We start from the raw sequence: 24,303 nt of genomic DNA on the forward strand, positions 1-24,303 counted from the left end.
TTTTAGTAGCCACCATTTTCTAACAGAAAAACAACAACAGTTGAGCTGTTCAATTTTAAATGAATAAGATTTCCTCTTTTACATCAGTGGTGTCTGTACTTGCAATAGATGGCTTACTGAACTGGACTGAGAGACGAGTTAAGTGTCTTCTACATTCCAAAAAAAAAAAAAAAATGTTATTAGATTTCTTTCAGTTTTAACAAAAGTTTCTGATTTGCGCACCACCCTCAATTCATTTTCACAACCTGTCTCTTGGGTCTATTTAGGTAATTCCAAAAATAAAATACTGTACTAAGTGAATATTGTTCTTTGCTCCACATATCAACTGCTACTGGTGTCAGTGCTAAAATACTGGGTGTTCAGACCATAATTTCAGCTTTGTAAACTGAAGATAGTAATAAGCCTTTTCGGCCACAGTTTGGGGCTTCTTTACTCCTCCCTTCACATTGACAGCAAAAGCTTCAGAATAATCCTTTATAATGACTTCTGAATGTGTATTAATACTCTGGCTTGTTCTAGAGTTGTTCGCTATAGTTTCTGGATTTGATACAATGGAAAACCGTAGTTGATTTAAGACTTCTGATATATTGCCCATCTTGACACTGGATAATGCAGTGCAGGGAGAAGCAATGAGATGTTTAGATGAGCTATCACATCTGTCTTCCAACTCTATGCCTTATGTGCTGTGCCCTTATGTCCGTACTAATAGTTATCACTGTAAGCATTCATATTGTACATGGTAGTCTGTACCTGTCCCTTGTTCTGTGTGGCTAGCCCCTTCACCAATGCAGAGAATTGCTATTCCCCTTCATAATTTCTATTCATAGTTGGCTGTGGTCCCAATGCAGAAATCAGGTTGGCCCCCTCCCTCTTGTCCTTCTGTCAGCAGATAAATATCTTCTTATTCAGATATGCCTTTGAATGGTAAGTTATCTCAGGAATGCTGTTTTTTAATTTACAGGTTATAAAATGTTTTCCACTTGTTTTTATACTCAATTAAAAAATCTTGTTTGTTTGTTTGTTTGTTTGTTTGTTTGTTTATTTATTTATTTATTTATTTATTTATTTATTTATTTATTTATTTATTTGATTTTTACCCCGCCCCTCTAGACCATGTCTACTCTGGGCGGCTTACAAAATAAAACAAAACAGTATAAAAATATATAAAATCATAAAAATTACAGCTACAATTTCAATTTAAAACAATTAATTTAAAGAGAGGATTACCAAGATGGAATAGCAAAGAGAAAGACCTAATTGACTGGAGGGAAGGCCTGCTTGAATAACCAAGTTTTTAACTGGCTTTTAAAAACACCCAGTGAGGGTGCCAGCCGAATTTCTGTTGGAAGGGCGTTCTACAGCCGAGGAGCCACCGCCGAGAAGGCCCGGTTTCTTGTTTTTTCCTTCCATGCCTCTCTCGGTGTCAGACCCCTCAGCCTCCCCTGCTGGCTATGTCAGGTGATTCGGGTAGATCTGGGTGGGAGAAGACGGTCTGCCAAATATTGAGGTCCCAAACCGTTTAGGGCTTTAAAAGTGATCATTAGCACTTTGAAGTCAACGCGGAAACGGATGGGTAACCAGTGCAAAGCAGCCAGGGTGGGGGAGATGTGCTGGTGTTTTCTCACCCCACTAAGGAGCCTGGCTGCTGCATTCTGGACCATCTGAAGTTTCCGCGTCAGCCTCAAAGGCAGCCCCACGTAGAGTGCATTACAATGGTCTAATATCGAGATTACAAGCGCATGGACTAGAGTAGTGAGGGCCCCCCGATCAAGATATGGTCGCAGCTGGGCAATCCGCCATAGATGAAAATAGGCGGAGCGGACCACGGTCGCCACCTGGGTTTCCATGGAAAGCGCCAGGTCCAGATGTATTCCCAAGCTGCGGACCTCACTCATTGCAGCAAGGGTCGTCCCTCCAAAGGAGAGGGAGTCACCTATGCCGCTGACGGAAGGGCCGCCCACCCTCAAGACCTCTGTCTTGTCTGGGTTCAGCCTCAATCCATTTGACTGCATCCATTCCAGTACAGTGTCCAGGCAGTGCTGCAGGGACCGGACGGCATCCACTGAAGTTGGTGTAAAGGAGATATAGAGCTGTGTATCACTAGCGTACTGATGACACAATGCCCCACACCCCCTGATGACCCCGCCCAGCGGCCTCATATAGATATTAAATAGCATTGGGGAGATGATCGACCCCTGTGGAACCCCACAATTGAGATTCCATGGGCCCAAGACCCTCTCTCCAAGCTGTACTCTCTGGGGGCGGTCCTCCAGGAAGGAGCGGAGCCACGCAAGTGCCAGGCCACCGACTCCCAACTCGGAGAGCCTCCCCAGGAGGATACCGTGGTCAACGGTATCAAAGGCAGCTGAGATGTCGAGGAGGACCAACAAGGACATGTTGCCCCCATCGGCCTCCCTCAACAGGTCATCCAACAGTGCGACCAGTGCCGTCTCTGTACCATAGCGCGGCCTGAAGCCCGACTGAAATGGGTCCAGAGCATTGGTTTCGTCCAAGAGCGCCTGGAGCTGATCTGCCACCACCCTCTCAACCACTTTGCTGAGGAAGGAAACATTGGCGACGGGCCTATAATTGCCAATTTCGTCCGCCGCCAAATTTGGTTTCTTATTGTAAAAAATCTTATTGTATGTTTAGCCATGGAAGGCAGCCCATCTAGGAGAAGGAAAACTCCAATTTCAAACCTCCACTGCCTTGTGGCTATATCCACTCATGGAAAAGGCTTCAGGAGTTAACCTCGAGGCAAAATCCGGAGCTGGAGTCCCGAAGGCAGCATGTGTCGTTCTGCCAACTCCTGCGAGATTGCTGGAACCAGTTGTATTGGCTCTTGCCTTTCCATTGGACCATTTCAGCAATGTGGAGAGGGGGGATCTGCTGCTTGGGTAACAGCCTATCCTCCATATTACCTTACCCGGGCTTCATGCTCTGGAGAGGACACTCCTCGATTCAGAGCATGTTACCATAGTCTCTCGAGACTGAAGGATGCCTATGCTATGCTATGTTTAGTTGTTTTTTAAGTGTGATAGTTTTATACTGTTTTTAAAATTCTTATTTTATCTGTTGTGAGCCACCTTGGGTCCCTATGAGGCGTAAGGTGGAAAATAAATAAATAAATAAATAAATAAATAAATAAATAAATAAATAAATAAATAAATAAATAAATAAATAAACAAATAAACAAATAAATAAATAAATAAATAAATAAATGTTTGTCAACCTTCTGACAATGAGCCTGTGTCTATTTAACTGGGCTGCCTCCAGGGTTATACTGGAAGGTTTATCATCTTGGTAGAATTATGCTTTGGAAGCCCAGGCATATCTCTGTACAATGTTGAGTATGACTTTATGGGGGTGTAGTTTATGTTTATAGTCAAAGCACTGAGGAAATGACATTGAAAGTACCATATATAAAAATGTGATTTATGATGAGAGTTCAGAGTCCATTTAGAGATGATGGTGATTATGATAGGGAAATAGAAGGAGATTGGATAAAGCAGTTGCTACATGGCTCAAATTGAAAAGTGTAGTTGGATTTACTCTGTGTCATCTCATTTCTTGGCTGCTCAGGAATTTCTTGTGGCTCTCATGTCCAAGCCCACCCACAATCTCCAGCCAGCAATGGCCACACTGTCTGGGGACCTCTGGGAACCATGGAAGTTATTGTCTAATCCAGTGGAGGGAAACCTTTTTCAGCTCGAGTGCCCAAAATGAGGGGGTGGGGAAGAAACCAGTGGCTGCCTTGCCACCCGGAAGACCAGAACCGGAACAGGAAGTGGCAGTTTCAGGGGGAATCATGGGGACGGACAGGAAGTTAAAGGGGGAATAATGGGGATGGACAGGAAGTTAAATGACTCAGAACAGAAAGTGAAAGGGGGAATCCCAGCTGCAGCCACTCCAAAAGCTTTGTTTCCACAAGGGCGGGTGGGTGGCCCATTCACTCGCATGCCAGAAGAAAGGGCTTCACATGCCAGATGTGGCACGCATGCCATAGGTTCACCATCACTGGTCTAATCTGTCTTCAGGACATTGTGTTGAAAGACGCTGCCCTAAAGACTGGTATCTTGCACTGTGAGAAATATTGGCTTAGGCAAAGTGTAAACTAGTGGACTTTAGAGATAACTTCTTTGGAGTTATTAAATCTGTATTATATCTGTTCAGGATCAAAGCCAGAGGATGTGAAACAGGCTGCTGTGGTGTTTGTGATCTCTGATCTGTTGAAATGCATGCAGGTCCTTTTCTCTGGTTTCATTTTGCATTGACTTCCTTCAATCTGGCCTCAGCAACTGAAAGTAAAATTTGGTTGATATACCATTGAAATGTGTTTTGTCCACTAGCTCTTAATCATGTATAGACGCAAGCAGTGTGTTGTTGTCCATTTTGCTGAGTTTATCATTCCAGTGAGATCAGTGAGAATTAGCATAGTTCAATGAATATCGCTGTAAGAGGCAAGCAGCCCAGATTTTCCTACAAACTGTTATTGTAGATTAATCTGTGTTCACTTGTTTTGTGGCTTTTGTCCCATCCAAACTGGATCTCTACAAAGAGCCAGTGTGTAACAAACCAAGCACTGCCTTTAATGTGTGATTCTACCTGCTTATAGGGATGCTGACAACATACATGCTTGGCTAATACTGTTTTTACAAAGCTGTTATAAAATACTTTTTGTGCTGCTTTTTTGACCCAAGGGAACACTGAATGTGACTAAACCTCATAAATATAAACAGGTTGTGCTCCCCAAGGCCCTCCATGGTTGGGAGTGTTGAAAGGCCCTTCTTCTTAGGCATCCTTCAGTCTTGAAAGAGAGGAGTAACATATGAGCCGGGTCACTGATTTTGACTTCATCAAGTTCATTTATTGCAAGCAGTACTGTACAAATTCTTGGTCTGCCCTGGCTCTTTATTCAAACCCAAGTCTCTTCAAGTCCTTATGAACAGCCCTAGAAATGGTTCCAGGAGGGTTTTAAACTGGAAGGGGGAGGGAGATGCAAGCTCAGAGGTAAAGACAGATGAAGGCTTATGCACAATAAGGGGAACGGACCAAGCAGCTCTGTTGGAGTATGATAATCTTCATATAAATGTATAAAGGAAAGCAGGCCACAAATCACACAATCTCTGGTGTCAGAATATAAATGCCAGGAGTGTGGGAAACAAACAAGAAGAACTGGAAATCTGAGTTCAGGAGGGTAAATATGACTTGATAAGGATAGTTGATACTTAGTATGATGACTTCCATGACTAGTATACAGCAAGGATATAAATTTTTCAAAAAGAGCAGAAAGACTAGAAAGGGAGGTGGCGTCACAGTGTATATCAAAAATGTATTCTTGCACAGCAGTACAAAAGGATGAGCTTGGTTGTCCCACTGAGAGCATCTAGATTAATACAATTGGGGGAAAGAACAAAAGGAATGTGGTAGTTGGAGCCTACTACCGACTGCCCAATCAAGGAGAAGATGCGGATGAAAACTTTGAAAAACAAATTGCAAGAATTTCAGAGATACAATATGGTAGTAATGCAAATTTCAATTATCCTGATATCTGTTGGGAGGCAAATGCTGCCAAATATGGCTCCTGTAAGAAATTCCTGGCTTGTGTTGCTGGTAAGAACTGCTGAATAGCTCAGTGGTTTAGGTACTTGGCTATGGAGCAAGAGGTTGGGAGTTTGTTTCCTCACTGTGCCTCTTTGACAGTGGCTTGACTTGATGGTCCATAGGATCCCTTTATGATCTGCGGTTCTCAGATAACTACTATTATAATAATATTCTCCTACAAAAATGGAGAAAGAAACCAGAACACTAGCTGTCCTTGACTTCATTCTAACCAAAAGATATGACTTAGTGGAAGCAGCGGCAATAAGAGGAGCTCTGGGGAAAAGTCATCATGTTCTACTTGAATTCTTTATTTCAAAGGGAACAAATGCAGAGTGTAGTTGCCTTTTAGAAAAGCCAACTCAGAACAATGATAAGTAAGTTTCCATAACAGATGATCCTAACAAGAAAAGGAGTTCAAGACCTATGGGAATTTCTTTTCTAGAAAATGAAATTCTAAAGGCAGAACTACAAAAAATTCCACCACCACCCCGAAATAAAGGTGGAACACAGGAAAAAAAGATAAATGTAGCTTCACACAAAGCTCAGAGAGAGCCTGATTTTTTTTTAAAAAAGAAAGACACATATAGGAAGAAGGAAACAGAAGCCACAAAGGAAGAGTACAGACAGGTGGCAAGGAATTGCAGGAATGGCATTAGGAAAGGAAAAGTTGAAAATCAGCTGAGGTTAGCAAGAGATATTAAAAGCAACAACAAAAAAAGGATTCTTTGGGCATATGTATAGCGAAAGGCAGAGAAAAGAAACAGTGGCTCAGTTATTCAACTGGGCTGGAAAAACCATAACAGATGACATAAATATAACAACTGTCAGGTGGATACAAAGTTGGTTACAGAATCATACTTAGAGAATGTTTATTAATGGCTCCTTCTCAAACTGTGAGGAGGTAGCAAGTGGAGTATCACATGACTTAGTCCTGGGCCTGGAGTTCCTCAACATTTTTATTAATGACTAGAGATGGGGACGAATCACAATTTTGGCAATTCCTACTTCAGGATATGTCAAAGTTGACAAAGTACGAAGCTCCCCTCCCCATGAACCGACGAAGCACAAATTTATTTGTCAGTTTGTGGGAGGGGGTTTAGACAGCCAGAGGCTGTCAAAGAAAACCCCTGCCCCCTGTTGCTGCCACACCACTGCCGCTGCATTAAACGCATGGTATGCTGGCACTGAATTGTGTCAGCTTAACTAGTACAATAACAATGGGTTTACCTAGAATATTTGCATCCTCATTTTCTTGGTAGACCTTATGAACCTTTAATGACTTAGGAAGAAGCAGAATTTCGATACATGCACACTGAAGATGCTGTGACGGGAACAATCTCACCTCTTGCATTTTTGCTTGATTTCTAGCAGTGGAGTCTTGTTGATTTTGAACAAAGACACTGATCTGGATGATTTCCCCTGCCTTTTGTCCACTATAAAATTCGTATATTATTTTCTATTTAATGGTAACTTGTGAATTTGATCTAGATTTTGCCAATACAGCGAGTAAACTGATTGAAATAATTGGGACTTTATTCAAATTTATGTCAGACTAAGTATGATGAAGTCTGGATCCAAGCCTGCATGTATAGTCCTAGTTAGAGAATATTTAATGCTGAGTGTCTTGGCTAGTTGTTTAAGTAAACTACTTGTTCTGAACTCTATGCAGTCATCTTCTTCTCTCTTTGGCTGCCAATTGGCAGCCTGCCTGTTGTGGTCAACTGAGGGGAGGAGCTACAGGAAGGAACATCTTCCTCCTGGCTGTTTCCCCTCACAGCTGTGTCTGCTACTGCAGCTTTCATTCTGATTCTCTGAACAGCAGATGTTTGCTCTTCACTATGACTGAAAGGTAAGGGACCAACATTGCTGTGTTTTAACGGAGAGGAATTAGAAGCGAAATGTGTCCCGGTTTATGGAGTTTTCTCATTGTCTTCATTTTTTAAAATTTAAAAATTAAATCCATTTGGAATGGTTGCACCCCGTGGCTGATGTATACATTATCAGTAGTGCTAAGTTAGCCAGAAATTTCTTAAATTTGATTTAATGTTAAAAAAATAACTTTAAAACCACTTTAGAATTTTCTTTAACAATGGTATCTATTTTAAAAATACAGAGAATGGTGAAAGGATACAGTGTGCACATATAATATTTAACACACCAAATGCAAAACACTTACTATGAAAGATGCATTGAACTCAAGAGTAAATGATTTCTAAATAGATTTGTATAGGATTGCACTGTAAATTAATCTTTTGTAGGGTATGGAATATCATATATATATATATAATGTCAAACAAGTATGGCTTTAGAATGGTAAGTGAGCATTTTACTGAAAGAAAAGGTGCTTTTGGATAAAGTATTTTCTTTTCTTTTGGACTATATGATAATCACTTAGGCTGTATCCTAAGCACAGTTTCTAGGGAGCAAGGTCAGTAATTTAACATGATGAGACTTACTTCTGAGTAAATATGCTTAGGGTTGCACAGTTTGCCTTTTCTACTGCTTCATTCAGTATAGTTAAGATGATGTGCAGAATAGGTTTTAAAACTGAAATGTAAAATATAACAATAATTTAGGGTCAGCTAAACAGGGCTTGTTGTTAAGAAACAGGTAAAGCAGTTGATCACAGAATAATGATAGCAGTAGCTTCCTATTATATTTTCAAAAGGCTCAACTTTTACTGTACTATGTACTGTATGTGCCTTGTAGTGGGCTATTCGCACAGGTTGCTAGTGGAAGAAGTGAGGTTTATGTTTAGTGGCTGGGGGTTAAGCAAATGGCAAATTATTATTTGAGGAGGATAACTATGGATAATACAGCAGTGCTAGAAAAGGTTATGAAATAAGATGTCGGATTAGATTTCTGTGCTGTTTAAACTGTGCTTGGTAATGTTACTCTTCTCACAGCACCCAGAATTCTCCCAACCAGCAAGTTCCTAACTAGAGCCCAAACATACTTAAGAAGTGTTTTCTACCTTACTAGTGCATATATATAAACAAAATAAACAAGAGACATGTCATCCAACTTAATTTTGAAATTCTATTTAGTTTCCAGAGTTCTCATTATATAAAAAGTGCGCATATGAAGTAGAAAGCTCTGTTTGATAACTCTGAAGGATCTTCCAATAGTTGTGGTTTTTACGCTACAATACAAACTTGTGGGCTGCTGTCTAGAACTATTACAAACCTCTGATTTGTGCATGGTTTCAAAATCTCACAGTTTAATGGACTTGGTGCGCTTGTATTCTGATAGCAGTTCAGAATACCCAGTGGAAAACATTAGACTATAGAATCAGGGCAAATCAAGGAAAGCACAGCATAACTTCACAAGCAATACTTTGTGGTATTGGTTACTAGCTTAATGGCTATATAATATAACTCACCTTAAGGAGAGTCCATCATATGGCAGCTGTTTTGATTGAATAATCCCATGTGTGTGTATCTGCTTTCTCCTAGACTTGATTCCTAGCAGGGCTGATTAGCTTTGTGGGAAGAAATACCTTTCATTAGCTTCCTCTGCTTCATCAGTGGCATTCATGCTAGGAGAAGGTAATTTGCTCATTGTTATTTGCAAACTAGATATATCCAGACCAGATTATTTTGCCTGCCAAGTCCTGAATGAAGAGACAGACACAGATATATGGGTTAACTAGGGCCACAACTTTATTAAATTATTTATAATAACCTCAAAATCCTTTTTATAAGAGGGGCTCCTGTAGTGCACCAAACTGGTCTGTAAACGGAGTCAACCCTGACCTTCTGGTCCAGACCGCCAATCAAGTTCCTATACTGGAAGTGCGCTGTCCCACCATACAGCACACTTCTAATTCTCCACTAGCTGTTGTACCCCAAGTCCGCTCCATGCGGACCTCCTAACCCTAATTGCTCAGTGTCCCCTGGGGTCCACATCTTCCCCTCCCCTCAGCTAAACCTCTGTTGCTGTCCTCCTGAAGGGGTGCTCTGTACCCCCTGGGTGCCTTCTTCAGAAGTCACCTTATCCTTTTGCACTACCCGCCACAGCATAGGGACTACTTGGTATGTTCCATGCCCCCCACCATGCTGAAAATTTCAGCCCTGAGATCCCCTTGTAAATCCTTTAGAAATACTGTATCTCTAGCTCCAAATCTGACAGATGTGGTCCATCATATCTGTAAAGTTCTTGCTAACAAACTGAAACCTGAGGATGTGCAACAACTGACCCCAGGCCTTGTCAAACAGCTCTGTCAACTTTTCTGTTGACTTCCTTCCAGGACCAATCAGTTCGCCTGGGGTCATGAGCACCTCTCCACACCAGCTGTGGAATAATTGCTGACCAGATAATGTGTGCTTTGGAGCACCGTGCCACAAAAGCTCTGAGGTCCGCAATGACCCAGAAAATCAATGACTTGCCTGACCCTTGGGTTAAATTGTTGCCTCCCAAATGAATCACCAGAATGTCAGGGTGCACATCTGGAGAACCCTGGGATGCCAATTGCATGAATCCATCCCAGATCATGCCTCTCTGTCCCCTCCATTCCACTGTTGCCACTTCACCAAGGCCCAAATTGCAACCCCAACTGGTCCGACTGGCATATTTGGCGGCCCAAAAAATGTACGCCCACACAACAGAACTCAAACTCAAGCCAACGTTTCTTGGAATCTGTAGCAACAAATAACAATGCAAAACACAACAGCACCTAACACTGTTGTAATGGGTGAACATAAGCACAGTATTTTTAGATGACCATCTGCCTACTTTTTTAATGTCATCAATTGCATACCCAAGGGAAGCTGCTGTAGATGCAGTGCCAATCCTGAAGGAATGTGTTTCAAAATGCCAACCCTGTATCCTGGCCTTGCGTAAGGCTTGGGCAGTAATTTTCCAAAACTGGTATTTTGTTAATGGTGACTTATCTTTATTGCACAAAAAAATTCCGCCTTCCTCACCCCTAAGTCGCACATACTCATGCATAGTCCTTACTGGACAGATCTCAACTTCGGAACATTGTCCTAACAGCAACACCTGTCCTTTACCTAACTGGTCTGTTTTTGACCTCCATGGTGAATCGCAATCTGATATTCCCATACCACTACATCCTTCCTCTTCAGAGAGGATAGTGACGTGTTGTGTTTGGATGCAGCCACTAATTTGCTGATCTGTAGTGCCCCCCAAAATGCAATAAGTATAGCAGCTCTAAACAGATAAACCTCAAATTGGTCCTCACAGACAATCTCCCATGTATTTCCTAGCTTGGCCAATATGGCTGGCAATATTGGTGTATGAGTATCACCTGTTGTGACTCGCTCTCTACTCCACCCTTCAATCATCTTCCAAATATGGAAGTCAATTGTAAAACCTTTATAACCTTGAGCCTTAGCATGAAATGCTAGGGCAGACATCCTGTTCTGAATAGTTCTAGGGGCCAGTCCCTTCCTATGTAAATGAACAGCAAATTGCATAAGGTTGTTGTCTGATGCAGGCCAATCGTATCCCAGTCCCTGTTTTTTGCAAAAGGCTTTTTTTGCATATATTTTGCAAATATTCCTTGCATGCTGCTGTATAACTACGGTCCAGAAATTGGTGCCACTGCTAGAACCGTGGCTTTATTAACCTCAGCCCTCCAAGATTCCATACCTTGTCTTGTAGGACGTCTGGCTGAGCCTGTGCCCCTGATGCCAACACCCTGAACAGGTCCTTCTGTTGATGGAACAGCGCATCAGTAATTGAAATATCAACCCTGGGGACATGGCGAGCCTGGAGAACTATATTAAAGTGTAAGCACCTCAAAGTGAGGGTCTTAACAAGTACCATTACCCTCTGAGATCTAGACAACAAGGAGTTTACAATCTGCACCACAGCCTGGTTATTGCACCAGAACGTAACCACAGAGTTAGCCCACTCATAAGCCCACAACCACAAAGCACCAACTATTGGAAAAATCTCCAAAAATGTGAGATCTCTGGTGACTCCCCAACTGTGCCACTCTGCTGGCAACATCCCTGCATACCAGTTACCTTTAAAAATATTCCATAACCACTTGACACTGCCACATTGGTTTGAACCTGCAGTTCAGACCCTAAACACAACTCCTCCCTCCAGAATGAGATCCCATTGAATTCCTCCAAAAACCTTAACCAAACTCGCAAATCTTCCTTCATTCCCACTGATAGTCTCATCCTGTGATTAGGCCTTGTAAAGCCCTTCATGGCATCACATAACCTTCACAAGAAGGGTCTACCTGGGGCTACCACTTTGCACACAAAGTTAAAGTGACCTGCCATTTCTTGTAGCTGCCTCAATGTGACGTTTTTCTGTGCCAGCAAACTCCATAGCCTAACTTTGAGTTCATACAATTTAACCTCTGGGAGCCTACTGGACTGTCAGATGGTATCCAATTCGGTGCCTAAAAAGGTTAACACTTGACAAGGTCCCTCTGTCTTTTCTTCCGCCAATGGAACTCCCAGTTCCTTTGTTATTTCTTGGAAGGAAGTCATAAAGCATGCACATTGTGATGTGCCACATGTCCCACAAAATAAAAAAATCTAAATAATGGACCACCCCAGTGGGCTGACCCACCTTTTCGGCATCCATTCCAAGAAAGTGCTAAATTGTTCAAAAACAGAACAAGCACTCATAGGTAATGACCTGTCCATACAGTAATTACCCTCTAAAGCAAAGCCCAGAAGGTCAAAATCTTTGGGATGCACTGGGAGGAGCTGGAATGTCAATTTAATGTCACACTTCCCTAGCTCTGCCCCCATCCCACACCTCTGCACCATGAACACTGCAGCATCAAACGATGTATATACAGTGGGGTCTCTACTTAAGAACGTCCCTACTTAAGAACAATCCAACTTAAGAACAGCTCCATTTGCTAAATTTTGCTTCTACTTGAGAACAGAAATCCAAGATAAGAACAGGAAAAAAAAACCTTTCCTGCTCTTTTTTTAACCTTAGGTCATCTTAGGTTAAAAAGAATTCTCCCCCTAGTGGTAGAGTACGTATTAACCAGCTTTGCATTAGTTCCTATGGGAACTAATGCTTCAATGTACGAACGCACCTCTACATAACAAAAAAACAGCCAGAACGGATTAATTGGTTTTCAGTCCATTCCTATGGGAAATTTTGCTTCAACTTAAGAACGTTTCAACTTAAGAACACCATTCCAAAACCGATTAAGTTCTTAAGTAGAGGTTCCACTGTAGTTTCTATGGACGGAAAAGAGCAGATACGGATTAAATGGTTTTCAATGCATTCCTATGGGAAATGCAGATTCAACATAAGAACTTTTCAACTTGAGAACCACCTTCCAATACGGATTAAGTTCTTAAGTAGAGACCCCACTGTACAGTGCACAGGTCTTGAGGAATCCTGTTGTTCACCGATTCCCCTTCAGGGAAAGACAGATGGTGAATCATTCTAAATTCACCAGGTCCCTTTTTTGGAAGCAGTCCAAGAGGGGACACCCAAAGGTGCATCATCAGTGGGGCCTGTAAAGGGCCCAACACCCTTCCTTCTACAATCTCTTTATGAATTTAGCCCTAACTATGTCTTCCTGCTCTTTCACCGACTTCACATTATCAGACCAGGCAGCTACCCTATCCCCACTGCTGTAATATGGAAACCCTAGGGAAAACCTTCACTTAACAATTTGGCAGCGACTCTGTTAGGGTAGACCCTTAGCCACTGGGCCAAAATGGACACCCTAATTGGCAGGGTTTGAAAATTTTTTAGAATCTCACCAGTCAGTCAAAAATTTCATCAGTCAGCATGACCGGACTATAGCCTTGCAATTTATTGGGATTGGGAATCACTGATTCAGACCCTCAGACTTGGCTTGCTTTATTACCTGCATGCCTGTGGGGTCATGAAGCGTGTATTTTGAATGCCTTTCTTTTGAATGTCTCCAGCAAAAATAAAACTGAAAGCTACTTGGAAGGAATTCACTGTATGATACACAGTTGCTGTTTCTGAATCAATAGGATTTAACAATCCAACTGATGACCTTTAAGACTCAGATAAATTGTGAATATTCAACAGATACCCTTTGATATTATTAATTATTTCCTATGCCATGGATATTTGATTCTTTTTAAGCTTCTGTCTTCCACTTTTTTCCTTTTGCACGCAGAGAATTTGACTAGAAATATCTATGTGTGGGTGGCAAAAGCAACTGGAAATATGTACAAGTGTGGCTGGCTTTCAAAAGTAGTTGACAAAATACGCCTTATACTTGGAATGCATGCAAATAGTTGCCCACAAGTATTGCAGTAAAGTAGTGTCTACTGGTGAAATTTTTAAGCAGATCATACCTTCTGGCAGGAAGATAATTCTTCTGGATGTTATTTGTCTGCAACTGGAAGTGGACAGCATTATATGTCTGCTGACTTCAGATGGGGTGGCACTAAACAATGGCTGAAATCCAGTATTAAGTCACAAGTGGAGTAAGCCCATTGAATCAGCAGAATTTGGTGAATCAATTCCTTTTTACAGTCTGTTGATTTACTGGACCTGCTCTACTTGCAGCTTACTACAGTGGGGTCTTGACTTAAGAATGGCTCGAGTTAAGAACATTTTGACTTAAGAACCACTCTCATAGGAAAATATTGACTTGACTTACATACTTAGATTTGAGTTAAGAACTGAAAAAAACCCACGTGGGAGGCAGGGAAAGTGCAAAATTTAAACTTTCAGTTAACTGTTGGCCAGTGAAAAGGGTGCCTGTCTGCTTCCTCACTCCTCCCAGCGTTTAGAGAGTGGATTGGGAGACAGTCTTCGGACTGCCTGGTACTGTACTGCCTGGACTGTATTTTCCCTGCTGTTCCTGAACCTTTCTTGAACTAAGGAAAAAAAGAAACAAAATATCCCCCTCTAGTGGTCGAAGGCAGAATAGCAGCTTCCCATTAGTTTCTATGGACGGAAAAGAGCAGATACGGATTAAATGGTTTTCAATGCATTCCTATGGGAAATGCAGATTTGACTTGAGAACTTTTTGACTTGAGAACCACCTTCCAATACGGATTAAGTTCTCAAGTCAAGACCCCACTGTACTGGATTTCAGTGAATGATGTTATCTCCAGGCCAGTTTCCCAGATTCTTTAGCCAATAGACTCTTATTCTTGCACTTTTCATATTTATTTACCTTTAATTTATTTACTTTTCATTTCTCATTACTAAATGACTTCAGCTTTCTTCGTTTTGCGGGTTTTTATGACTTCTCGGTCTTTAGTTCTTTGTATTAATATTCAATGCGTTCTTAGCATCCTGAAAATCTTTTTTAAAAAAACAATAAAGACAATAAGAAATATGTGTGTTTAAGAAAAAAAGGTTTCTGAAGACAGGACCTTATCCTTTTGCCTGTATGAAGAATTTCACTGTCTGACTGTATACAGTACCTGGTTAGAGATTTATTTGATATAAAAGTAAATTTTAACATGATTCTTTGTTGCCTGATTCAAATGTGTGGAGGGAAGTATTTCATATTTTTAAAACCCAGTAGGGTGATTAATCTTTCTTAGATTGATTCCTGGTTCTGAAAAATTGTTTCCAAAACACTAACATTTTCAGGTATGTACTTTTTGCATACAGGATCTGATATAATCCAAGAAAAATACGTCGAAGTGCTTTTATTTATAGTTGTCTTAGAAAGAGAGGCTTACCTCATGTAGTAAACCAGGCCATAAGTCTTCCAGAAGCCCGTGATAAAACAAAAAGAACTGCTCAAGTCTATAATGTCCAGAAATATATGTCACATTGATGTCAATGAGATTTATTGTCTGATAAATACATATAAGATTGCAGCCAAAAGTAATCAGGTCTTTATATAAGTCTAGCTGATAAGGTTCAGGTCTGCTATTAAAGATTTTGTGGACTAGAAGGCTTCCAGAACATTACCAGCTATACTTATCTGCAAGACTATTTCTAGATCTATGTTTCTAGCTGCAATACAATGGTGCTTCGGAGTTGTTCATTTACTTCAGAATTAAAGGCTTCAGAAACTCTGCTTCAGCTGCGTTGGTGAGGTATTTGAGATGCTTAAATAGTGAAGTGATTATGTCTTGGGCAGCCATTAAAAGCATGACCCAGAGAGCAGCTATGAAAGTGCCCAAGGCATCTAACGCCTAATGGGACATTTGACCTCCTACTTCTTAATGGCATCTCCTGTTGTTGTAGTCCGAGGTGGTTTTGAAACTTCCCCAGTTGTTGCAAAGCAGCCTAGCTATTGTAAAAACAACTGCAACAGAACAAACATTGCTGTAGGCAGATCCCCAGAGGGAATGCATTGGCAAAAAGGGGCAGGGGCAACAGAGGACACTGAGATACATAAAATTGTTTATGCTAATTTAAATATTTAGCTACAAAATTCAAAATTATTTAAATTATTTAAATAGAATTGCAGCGTATCCCACCTGAGTAGAGCTGCTAAGCCAGGTGCTCAAGCCATTAGGTTGGCTTGTAAGGGAAATTGTGCGAAGCTCCTCCAAGTGAGGTTTGACACAAATGCTCTCTGTGGATGGACTACTTTCAGGGTCTCTGATCAGCCTATCTAGGAGTTCCTTTGGGGGGAAAGCAAAGACCACTGATTTGGACATCAAGGAACAGAGTTTAGAGTCTTTACCTCTTAAAAGCCTGGCTTTAAATCCTTTGTATTCAACCATACCCATGGTTCAAAGGGGAGAAACAGATGGGAGTTCATCTCGGGTGTTGAAAACAGAGCTTTTAAAGGAGTAACAGGACACAACAGCCAGTAACCGGACATTTACTAATTTCCCCATGAGGTTTTGGGTTTTTTTGCTCTGCAAGTGGTGTTTATTTGATGATGAGTCACTGGGACATAAGCACAGAATTCATTTGAAAGTCAGTCAAATGGCTTGGAAGCTTTGGGGGGAAATGCAGAGGTACAATGCGTTATCACTTTCTAATTGTGAAGCTGCCATCTCATCTATTTCTACTCTCAGTTCTGCTCTTTGTTTTTGACAAGCCCCTCTTCTTCAGCAACCACTTGGTCATCAGGTACAACATGACTGTCTACATAGAGGGAATAGCTGTACCAGCTGAATTTTCCCAGTGCAGATAGTTGAGAATTTCATTTGCTTTGTTTTGAGTATACTGTACCACAATCCACAAATTTCTTGATGAATTTGACAGAAGGAGCTTGAGATTCAAGAGAAGAAAAAAAAGAATAGAACCAAATATGGGATGAAGCAAAATTGACATGCTTCCTCTTCTGCATTTACTTTTCCTCGTAAGGTTGATTGTCCTGAAAGATAGTGGCTGGCCCATGATTACCTAGTGATTTCATGGCTGAATAAGGAATTTGAACCCATTTGTGACAGATAGCACTGGTGTCCTCCTTCTCTTGGGCTCAGCCCACCACAGCCTTTGGAATGGCAAGAGGGGGTTAAAGAGGAGAATGAATGTTGCTGAAATGAGACACGTTGCTGTGGTTGACAAGAGAGAGAGAAGGAGGAAGGGAGAGAAGGAAAAAAACTGAGAATGAGGAGTGGAATCTTGTGGCATAAGGTGGAAGGAAAAAGTTGGGACAGTTCAGGGAAATGATACAAGAAGTAACAATCGTAGCAGAAACAATGTTTGATGGTCATCTCTAGACTGGCATTGTCTGTATCGTGTTTAGGCCTTGCAAATACAGTTTGATTTGTGTTTTAATTGCTACTTGCTTATTTCATCAGGAGAGCTACTGATTTCAAGCCATGTACCAGTAGAACATAGAAAACAGGGAACCCTTTCCTTTTGTGGAGTTTCCTTATTTCCTTTAGGAGCCTGAGTAGTTTCTGGATAAAATAAATAAATTGTGATACAGGATCCCCAAGTAGTTATCAAAGGGACACATATTTCCTGAGTCTTTGTCAAATACTCTAACCACTATTTGACATTGGCTATCTCTGTGCTGCTCTATGACTCATAAGACTATTAAGCTCTACCGCTTGGCTGTTCTCACAGTGCTGCTGTGGCTGCAAAGGGAAATTACCTTCAACTAAATGTGTATGGGAAGTAGGATTGTTATTGAACTAAAGGGAATTTATTTTGCCACCTGGTCTGGTTTCGTTCTGATTCTTAGATTTAACTTTGCACAGAGCTAGGCAATAGACATTTTACATTTGCTCATTTTAAAGCCAGAAGTGGCAGTGGCCACCAAAAAAGACAGGTTGCAAAATGGAGGCAAAAGTACTGCAGTGATTAAGGTCTAGACGGCAGTCAAAGCACTCTTCCTCTCCCCTGTCTATAACCAGAATATAGCAAAAAGTTCCCAGCCACATTTGAAGACCACAGGGTTGCTAGACCAGCCACCAGACTCCACAACTATTAAGGGAAAGTTTAGCTTATACTTATTTCTGGTCTTATTTAAGCAAAAGACAGATGGTTCTGGCCTTCCAGGTTTTGTTGGACTACTTTTCTCATCACCCATAGCCACCATAACTAACAATGACGAATGCTTTTATCCAGAAACTACTCAGGCTCCTAAAGGAAATAAGGAAATTCCACAAAAGGAAAGGGTTCCCTGTTTTCTATGTTCTACTGGTACATGGCTTGAATTCAGTAGCTCCCCTGATGAAATAACCAAGTCAGGTAACATTTGGAGAGCTACACTTGCCCATGTGTCAGGTACGTTTGTGAAATACACCAGAAGCATTCTGAAGTGCATATCTCAGATCAATTTTCACAAAGTTTTGTTTCCTGCAATTTCATTGGCAACCATGTTACTTCTCACAGAGCGGCATTCAACTCATTCTGAATCATTAGGTTTCCTCAGCCGTATTCAGGCACTATATTAGCCAGCATTTTGAACATGACTAAAGGAAGCAGCTAGTCTTGCTTGCATGTAAGATCTACACACACAAGCACCTGTTGCTGGACTGCATATCCTGGATTGTCCAGTGGCTTCACTTACGTTAGAGCCCAGCTGTGAACAGTTGCTCTCTCTTCAGATTTGACATTGAAATGGGATAAAACAATGGTTGTGGATGGAGGGGGGATTGTTTGGTATTCCCCTGTAACCATGTCCATAATGCCAGCTAATACAATGCCTGAGTAGGGTTGTTTTGAATGCTCTTCTACCTGGAAAGGCCTTGGCTGCTCTTAGTCATTTGCTCCTTCCACTTACTCTTTAATGTCTCATTTACACTGAAAAGTCATATTTGAGAGTCAGTACAGTAAGAATATGTTTTTTCAAGCCTTCCTGGCATTCTGGCCTTTTGGCTACCAGGAATTTACAGCATAATAACAAAAAGCAATATGTACTTGATTGTTTGCTGAAAAAATGTACGGAATGGCATTTCAATAGAAGGCATGAACTGTCAATTGCATAAAGGAAATTTCCACTGGCAACGACAATCAGAACCTTAGCATTGCAAGCTTAAGTCTTACTCACTGATGTCAAATGAGTTTGACATTTGGACAAGTACAGGTTGTAAAATCGGCCCACTTTCCACCCATGTCCTCAGCATGGAGGAGGTGACTGGACATAGGCAGCGTCCAACCATTCTGGATTATACCCAGAGGTTGCTCAGATAAAAGTCCATGACCATAACAAATCCTTTTTCATACCAAGCTGCCTCCTGGGCTTATCTTTTCCCCAAAGCTTCTGCAGAGGGTTTGGTGGTTATCCAGAAAAACTTGGACTTTGTTGTGGGCTGACAAGTGGGAGGAGTGGAGACATCACTTCTGAAACATTTTTTTTAATTCAGGGAAAAGATAAGTACTGTACAGTCCAGAAAAAATCCTTTAAACAAAATAATTGAGAAAACAATTTTACAGTTCATTGTTTATTATGTGGCATTTCTCTTCCTCTTATTTTCCTTTTCTTCTGTTCTTGTCTTGTTGGTATAATTACAAATATATTTGTGAAAAGGGGGAATTATATTTCAGTGTTTCAGATATGTTTCTGTGTTTCACTATGCACTGAATCCTCATATATTAATGTGTACATTCAGTCCTCAGATGTCTCCTTAAGCACCTGTTTTTGGGAGAAAAGTAGTATAATAATCTAGTTCTTCTACATCATTGTTGTTGTCATCACGGTCACAATAATTCCAACAACGAAAGTTGTCATTTAATGGGAAGATCTTTCAACATTCCATTGTAAACTTTACAAGCTGGAATGAGCACACTGGCACTGATAAGGGTGTCAGTCTGATATGCTGCACTGTCCGGAGATTTTTTGAAATGGATTCTAAGTGCTCTGGGACTTGGTCTCAACCTGTGATATTGGATCACATGTTTTGTATGCAGAGTGTACTTATTGAATGTCCCCAACTTTAACCTTTTGTTTTTTTTCCTTTTGCTCCAGGTTGAATTTTGATTCTGGAGGCACCCAAGGCATCCTCTGTGCCAAATAGCTTCTGCCGTCGACAGTCTTCCATTGACCTTCTTTTATAAATCATTGTTGGTCTCTTTCCACTGAACCAATGACCAGGGATTCCACCATAGCCTCAGTTCCAGTTTTCCAGTTTCAGAAAATGGGATCATTCCGGAGACCTCGGCCACGTTTCATGAGTTCTCCAGTGCTTAGTGATTTGCCTCGGTTCTTGGCAGCCCGACAGTCTTTGCAGCTCAGCTCTAACTCTGCATGGAACAGGCAAGTAGAAATGTATGAGCTCACAAAGCTCCCTGATGCCAGCTTTTTTTTTCACTTGTTGTCATGTTCCTTAACATATCTTGAGTCTGCATACACCAAAGTTGTGGAATTAGTTTCAACCTGAGGACTGAATCCTGTTTCAGATAAGCTTCTGAGGCCTGCATTTGGTTGGGAATGGTGGTGATGGGAAATGGGACTAAAATGCCAACATATGTATTCTTAGCATTAGAAGAGGTATTATTATTTTCAAAATAAGAAACCAACCTGTAGAAAAAGTGGGAGCCTCCCAAACTATGTTATCCTGGTGAAGGTATCACAGATCCCCAAGTAACCCCAGAAGGCCAGAGTTGGACCCCTAGAAGGGCTGGATTTTGCTCCAGCTTCCAATGCTCTACACCAGTCCAGTCTCTACTCCTTTCTCTAGTAACCAAAGTTCATCATCATAGGTAATGACACTGGGTATCTTAATAGGTGGTAGGTTTGTGTTAAGAGGCACATCCTGAACTGGAGCCAAATCAGAAAGTCCTTCTCTGAATTTGGTGAAGGCTCTCATTCCTTCTCTCGACTTTCAGTAGTCTTGGGAACCTTCCAAGGAGAACATGTAGTTGCAGTCTCCTTAGTGAGACTGACATAGCACTAAAGGTCTAGACACTTCCATCATCTGGATCATATTCTGTCCCATCTTCCTGGTATTAGCTGCGGTAAATCCTTTCACTTTGTGTTTGGAGGAAGCAAGTATAGCGGCGCCCCCCCCCCCCCTTGTGAGTTTGCTGTTGAACAAGAGGATGAATGGTCATGTAAAAGCAGAATGGCAGCACGTTCCTTTGGGGTCTTATAAAGTGTGCTGTTATATGTCTCTGTATTGGTCTCTTGGTGTGTGTTTAACCTGGGTTCCCTGCTTTGTTACTTATTGCCAGCCATAGGCAAACCATCTGGTGATTCAAGGGAGGAAGAAGAAAGCAGAAGTAATTTCAGGATAATTAATCTCCTTCTCTCCTTACTGATAAATTGACATGGCTCTTGACTGCCCTTTCATTGCTTAGTGTAATTATACTGAAGTTTGTTATTTGTGGCGGCCATAACTGTCTCACTTCTTACTTGACAGTGTTCAAACAGCAGTGATCAATGTGTTCAAAGGGGGAGGCCTGCAAAACAATGAACTCTACACCCTCAATGAAAATGTCAGGTATGTTTTTGACTCTGACTCTGCTGGATGGGAATAGCCTACCTGATTTAGACCATGTGCTGCAACTGGGAACTGCATATGATGGTTGGTCTTATATTTTTTAGATTTACATCCTGCTTTTTTTATTGGCATGTTCAAGTCTGTGGAAACAGAAACTGCGGCATGAAGCTATTGGCCCCCACCCCACCCTAAAGTAGGAAGTATAAGTATCATTTGATGCAAAATGATTCTACCTAAGGAAGCAAAGAGCTGTTAAGGCCCTGTTTTTGCTGCTGACATTTGACAATTTACGGTGTGGTACAAACTGATTGTAAAGGTCAGCGTTCGAGCCTTTTCCCCCCTGCTGCTAAATGTATTACCCTTATGGCAAATCCTTCACTCTCCTGCTATAACATTTAAAACATCATGATCAGACATTCAAATACTTTAAATATCCATGTGTATCTATCAGGGTCATTTTAGCTCTAGTAGGGCCTATTACTTGCCTTGCCAAATGGCAAAGATCAAAGTTCCCTTTTCTTTTCTGGCATTGTTCTCAGACTGGCTAACCAAATACTTTTGTCAGAAGCTCCTAAAGTGAGACATTGATTCAGTGTAATTTTCCCTTTCAGGCTCTCCTGCAACTGATATTTAATGGACTGCTGCCTCTGATACTGAAATCTATAGTTATCATGATTAATAGTGAAAATGATCAGTCTCTCTCCCCCCCCACCCCCCCGTCTATTAGTCTGAGGGCTCTGCACTGGATTGTTTGGAGCAGGCTGTATGGGCTAAATAGAGTCCCTTAGGGTCCTGCAGGGTTCTGGCATGCCATTTAGTGTGATCTTTGCATTCAAATGGCATACTCATCTCAAACAGCCCTATTTGGTCAGCCTAACTGTTACAAAACAACACCAGCAGCAAAAATACCCCTCCTTGCTCCCTTTTCTTTTCCCCAATTCTGGGAGGAAGTTTTTAATTTTAATTTTTTTTTCAAACTTTATCAGCACTGTCATTGTACAGTTTTTTAAAAAACTACTTTTTTCTCTATCCATCAGTCAGAGGAAGTGTTTAATTTCCCAACATCACGACATGGCTAAAATCTTCTTAAGCCACTTCACAACATTGGCAAACTCTGCACTCTCAATGAAAATGTCAATAGCAATAAGCTTACTTTGATTCATTTCCAGTGATTGCACATGCTGGAAATGAACCCAAAATAGAGCAATTCTGCCTGCATAAAAAATAAAGTCTATAAAGGACCCAGAAAGGTGCTGATAACATTGCTCTGGAGATGGGCTGGTTTACTTCAGCAATTATATTGCTAGAAGGAGTGAACCAGCTGGCCTTCCATTGCTTGAAGGTGGGCTATCTGGCCATCCAGTAATCTTTCCTTTTATATATATATAAGTCTGGTATGAACATTTTCTTTTTGCTAGATATCTTAATCTGAGCTGTTTAATGAATGGTATGACCCCAGTATACTTGATAATATTGGCACTTGGTATACATTGTTCTTATTTTCAATTGTCATATCATGATGTATTTTACATTTTATAAAGTATTAAGACTGTTAAATATCATAATTTATACTGTATTTGTATGATTTGTCAAGTGCTTTGAGCTCAACAAATATTGGAAAACGTAGTATATAAACAAAGAACTGCTTGGATATGGCCACTCTTAGTTAAGTGCAATAGTAGGCTGATTTAGTACCAAAACAGCTCCCTTCTATGTTTGAAATTAAGGTTGGCAATATAAGCGTCTCTGTGCCACAAGGAGAAAAATAACTTCAGAAAATAATATTAGCACAACAAAAAGCTGTTGTAGGTGTCTCATAGTACCGAAAGTGGACTCTGGACTCTGAAGTAAGAATGCAAGGAAGACTTGCAAGTTTTTGTGACCAAAAGGCTCTCTTGACAAATCAAGACATTCTGTTGAATAACAATCACCTTATGTAAGACTTTTCATTCTTCCACAAGAGCAAAAATGCTTGGAATTTTTTTGTCAGCTGTAGCATTGGATATATATATATACAATAACGAACAAAAGCCACAAGCTATCAGTGTGACACTTTGTCTTCATTGGTGATAATAGTAGATGTCTACTTAAGAAACATGCCAGAATGAAAGGAAATTGTGTCAGAATCACTTAGAGTCTTTATTGATGCACCTGTTCATTTATTGAACCATCCGTATATTAAAATCAGGCATTGTGTTCTTCAGGACTCTTCATCAGGTTGCACATTGCAGTGCTTGCCAAATGCGGCAGAAAAGTCACAGTATCATTCTTGCTAGTTATGCTCAAAATCCTACAAGGTAGGCTTCAGCAATATGTGGACCGAGAACTCCCAGAAGTACAAGCGGGATTCCGAAGCGACAGAGGAACTCGAGACCAAATTGCTAACATGCGCTGGATTATGGAGAAAGCCAGAGAGTTCCAGAAAAACATCTACTTCTGCTTCATTGATTATGCAAAAGCCTTTGACTGTGTGGACCACAGCAAACTATGGCAAGTCTTTAAAGAAATGGGCGTGTCTGACCACCTTATCCATCTCCTGAGAAACCTATATGTGGAACAGGAAGCAACAGTTAGAACTGGATATGGAACAACTGATTGGTTCAAAATTGGGAAAGGAGTACGACAAGGCTGTATATTGTCTCCCTGCTTATTTAACTTATATGCAGAATACATCATGCGAAAGGCTGGACTGGAGGAATCCCAAGCTGGAATCAAGATTGCCGGAAGAAATATCAACAACCTCCGATATGCAGATGATACCACTCTGATGGCAGAAAGTGAGGAGGAACTAAAGAACCTTGTAATGAGGGTGAAAGAGGAGAGTGCAAAAAACGGTCTTAAACTCAACATCAAAAAAACTAAGATCATGGCCACTGGCCCCATCACCTCCTGGGAAATAGAAGGGGAAGATATGGAGGCAGTGACAGATTTTACTTTC

The 24,303-nt window shown here is 41.0% G+C and overlaps 1 protein-coding gene across 5 annotated transcripts in view; it reads left to right on the forward strand.

Annotated features, from left to right (window-relative positions):
* The window catches only part of PRR5L (proline rich 5 like), an 87,252-nt gene that overhangs the window by 13,747 nt on the left and 49,202 nt on the right, over positions 1–24,303 (forward strand). For 2 of the 5 annotated variants that reach the window (XM_020813848.3, XM_020813845.3), the window contains exons 2-3: positions 19,892–20,179; positions 21,285–21,365. In XM_020813848.3, coding sequence (XP_020669507.1) covers positions 20,010–20,179; positions 21,285–21,365 — 251 coding nt within the window. In that variant the 5' untranslated portion in view covers positions 19,892–20,009. Of the gene's footprint in view, positions 1–7,376; positions 7,454–7,862; positions 7,918–9,059; positions 9,153–19,891; positions 20,180–21,284; positions 21,366–24,303 lie in introns of those variants that run through there. The other 3 variants (XM_020813844.3, XM_072985952.2, XM_020813847.3) reach the window with 3 other exon arrangements.

This window comes from Pogona vitticeps, chromosome 1 (genome assembly GCF_051106095.1).
Source record: "Pogona vitticeps strain Pit_001003342236 chromosome 1, PviZW2.1, whole genome shotgun sequence".
NCBI classification, from domain to species: Eukaryota; Metazoa; Chordata; class Lepidosauria; order Squamata; family Agamidae; genus Pogona; species Pogona vitticeps.